We start from the raw sequence: 3,800 nt of genomic DNA, 5'->3' as shown, positions 1-3,800 counted from the left end.
TTTTTTAATTATAGAATGAACCAATGTTAAATTAATAAGTAGCATGAAGCTTTCATTGCAAGAAATAGCATCTTTTTCTCTTCCTATTATGCAAAGAAAGAACATTTAAATCCTAAGCTACTTCATACCAATGTTCTTGCAATTAGGTTATAATCCATTCTAATTAAGCATATCTACAAGTGAACAATTGACCATTAAAAAGAGAAACATGTTAACAAGAGTCCCAACAATTAAGTATCTTCTTATGAAATACAATACAACATAAGGTAACAATATGCAAGAACTTCCCACCCTAGACAAGGCCTCTTCTAACTAAAATACCTAATGATCCAATGCAAAAGCTCTTTTGATTTGCTTCTTTGTCAAGTGGACTTTGTTAGTTGTAGATAAGGTCAAAAGGACATTATTTCACTTTATAGATTGTCGTTATAGGTAAGTTCAAAAGGACAGCTCAACAAGCCAAAGGACAAATTTGCAATTTTACCATTTAATCCAAAGCCCTTTTCTTCCTTCGTACAAGAACCAAGATTTCCATGTTGAAACCGCTCTTTCTTGGTGACATAAAATGTAAAACAAAGAGGGAAAGATTTAGAAACAAATTTCCATATTGGGACCTCTTGTTCTTGGTGACATAAAAAGTAAAACAAACAAGGCAAGATTCTTGGGCAACACTTCGAACCCATTTAGACCAAGCAATCAATACATCAAGGCCATGCCTTTCTTGTTTGTTTGTGATACCAAAGCCAAGCCTTTCTTGTTTCTTTTCGTGATAGCTTGAAGTAAGTTGATGTAGGCTTAGCTTATAAATTGAACAAGGGTGCATAACCATGATAAGAAGAGCCCAAAATGTCAAAGGGCCAAATGGAAAAGTTTGTCCTAATGATTATTTATGATGCATTTCAATGCCCTTTCCAAATCCTTTGCTCGTGTTTCTTGAGATGAGCCCTACAAAATACAAAAGGTAACCCACGTGAGAATTTAACGATAACCACAAAAACAATAGCACTTCAACTAAGTATGAAACATTACCGAAGCCACACTTGCTATTTTCATGGTAGAGACTAAAATGAAGTTAAAGTCCTACTAAAATCAATCAAGGAGTTTAGGTCCTATTGGAAACAAACATCTCAACATGTCTAAGTGTATGTGTGTATGTGTGTTTTAAACTTTAAACCTTGGTGTTGGTAGACTTAACATTTTGCAAACTTTCTACAATCCATTCTAACCCCTAATTGAAGGTGACACAATCCAAATTTTGAACACTAGTGGACTCGCTTAAATTTTTTGCAAACTTTTCCACCAACCATTCTAGAGATTTGAGGTATAAAATGAGGCTTGTATGGCACGAAGGCTATTAATCTTACACAGGCATTTGCCAGGTGATGTGGTTTCAAGCTCTACCAGCTCGACTATTGATGTGAAGGGTTGCCAAAGGTAAACCCAACTTTAGCTACTTGTGCATAATGCATGTGAATTTGCATGGATATGGAGGGCTCCTAGAGCTAAACCCAAGTTTAGCTACTTATGCATAATGCATGTGCTTCTCTTCCGTCTGTTAAAGCAGCAATGTTCTTTCACTGTTCCTACAAACGAGAAGAAATCGAGTATCCACACAAGAGCATTGGGAACCAAAAGAATTTAAGTAATATCGAGTATCTATCTACCTGGGTTGTGACCGCATCGATGGATATCCGATCTTGACAGGAAACACTGACTCTGCTGAAAACCAGCCCAAATGTTTCCATAACCTCCATGAGAGCTATCAGCAAGCCTGTCTTCTTGCCGCAGGCCACTTGGATATGCAGGCAGCCGGAATTCTTTCTTGACACACACACCTGCTAGTTTAAGCCCAACCTTAAAATCAGGTGAATTGAATGAATGTCACTTCTACAAAATGCGTTGTATCTCTTCGGATATAAAACACGATGAAGGGGGCAGAGAGGGGGGGAGACCTTCTCAGCATGCATGGTTGGCAATGCGCCCTTGAGGACCTGGATTTCCTGCCTCAATGCCTTCTTGTACCTCAGAGCGTCCGTTATAACACTTGATGCGTCTGCAGACGACTGCCATTATCGGCGATTTACAAAACATCAGTGTACTAGAGATAGTGGCAGTCAATAATGAAATATCAATGTTTTGGGCAGTAAATATTCGCCAACAATAAAAGAAATCAGTGCACTAGAGAGAGCTAGCAGTCGAGGAGAATATCAAACGTTTTGGACAGTAAAAATACTCGCAATATGGAACATATACCCATAGAGAACCTGGGAACGCCAAACTCGGGCTTCCAATCAAAGCCAGTTTGGGCACCTGAAACAGGGATAGATATTGACTTCCGACCTATAAGAGAATGCTGATATGACTACAAAGGAATAAGTTACTGTCATCATGCACACCCTAATCCGTGATGACCCAATATCAGGCACGACTCCAATGTTGAAAACACCTCTAAATACAAGCTTCAGCAATGTACCCGAGATTTTCTGCAATGAAGATGATCGGACCATCTTATCCAAACCTTAAACATTTGGGTGATAGAACGACCTTCAGACTCCTCTTCATCATGGAGACCCATCTCATAATTTGATAGCCTTCCTCACCGAGACCCATCTCATGGCTATGTGATGGCCTGATATTCTTCACTGAGACCCGTGACATGATGGTCTGATTGTCTGGCTGTCTCATATCGTACAATACTCGTCACTACACAACAAGCCCAACTCTCCCCATGTCTGCTCACATCACATCATGCATGATCGACACATATCTTTGGGTCAATCATTCATGCAGCTTCCTCCTGGTTGCGAAACGTGTTTAAACTAAAGTATGGCTAACGCAAAGTAATGCTTCCTCTTGCAGCGGGCTGTGGATCTTGAGGTCTGACTACCCTCCTTATCATTAAGCACCCCACAGAGAGAGAGAGAGAGATGTATTTGCTTGTCAGTAGGCAGCTAAATGCGTAATTACTTACTCTAACTTCGGGAGGTAGCAGAGATTTAAGCGCCAGCAGCTGCTTGCATAAGCGGCCCATAATATGCTGCTCTCTCTTGTTTTCCTCCGTTAGCGCTCTCGTCTTCTTCCGCCTCTTGCAGCAACTCAACGTCGCAATCCTGCACCTCTTTTTTATCGCCTGCTCGGCGACGACACAGGAATCTGAGGCAGCTTCGGCAACGACGCAGGGGCCCCTATGATCAGGATCATGATCATGTTCTTGAGAGCCCTGGATGGTGGCCGCAGCTGGTGCCTGCTGAAGACGGCAATGGAAGGGGACGGAAGGAAGGTCGACGGGAGCCTCGTCGACGGCGGTACAGGAGCTGTGGTTATCGGTGTCGGACAGCTCGGGGTCGACGTGGGGGGGGAGCGGGGGCACGGCCATAGCCGGCTGGATGAGAGAAAGAAAGAGAGAGAGGGGGGGAGAGAGAGACGGACGACAGACGAATGAAGACTGAACAGGTCAGCGAAGCAGGCACGTCATATATCGCGTCTTAATATATCGATAAGGGAGAGTCAGCTGTGTTACTGTGATGATGAGACTACAGTGAGAGCCTGGTCAGTGGTCACTGATATGAGAGAGAGGGGGGGGGGGGAGGAGGAGAACGTGATCATCATGCATGAGCATCCGGCAAAGAGAATGTGGGAGCGAGCCTCTTAATGACGAAGCTGCCGACGTGTCGGCTCGCCCCATCAATATACCCGCCCCCCCACGTATATCGCGTTCTCTCTCTCTCTCTCTCTGTGTCTTTCCGTATCGATGATCACCTTTCCGCTTTGACAGCCCTTGTTTTGACGTCTCCCTCCTA

At 43.2% G+C, this 3,800-nt stretch overlaps 1 protein-coding gene across 1 annotated transcript; it reads right to left on the bottom strand.

Annotated features, from left to right (window-relative positions):
* Positions 1-536: 536 nt before the first annotated feature.
* Positions 537-3,568, bottom strand: LOC148009991 (transcription factor bHLH93-like). Its single transcript, XM_087673226.1, has 4 exons — positions 2,972-3,568; positions 1,953-2,063; positions 1,665-1,835; positions 537-945 (listed from the first exon to the last, which is right to left on the bottom strand). Exons 1-4 carry the CDS (start codon positions 3,374-3,376, stop codon positions 877-879), a joined length of 756 nt encoding a protein of 251 aa, XP_087529352.1. The 5' UTR covers positions 3,377-3,568; the 3' UTR covers positions 537-876.
* Positions 3,569-3,800: the final 232 nt, after the last annotated feature.

Source organism: Lygodium microphyllum, chromosome 30, assembly GCF_053477565.2.
Source record: "Lygodium microphyllum isolate KBCC chromosome 30, Lygodium_microphyllum_v1.1.10, whole genome shotgun sequence".
NCBI lineage: Eukaryota > Viridiplantae > Streptophyta > Polypodiopsida > Schizaeales > Lygodiaceae > Lygodium > Lygodium microphyllum.
This window is presented reverse-complemented; position numbering and strand designations above follow the sequence as displayed.

Coding starts and splice junctions, on each gene's coding strand:
- LOC148009991 (XM_087673226.1), bottom strand. CDS start 3,376: ATGGCCGTGCCCCCGCTCCCCCCCCACGTCGACCCCGAGCTGTCCGAC. Junction 1,836..1,952: donor CAACCATGCATGCTGAGAAG/GTCTCCCCCCCT, acceptor TTAAACTAGCAG/GTGTGTGTGTCAAGAAAGAA. Junction 946..1,664: donor TCGATGCGGTCACAACCCAG/GTAGATAGATAC, acceptor TGTATTTTGTAG/GGCTCATCTCAAGAAACACG.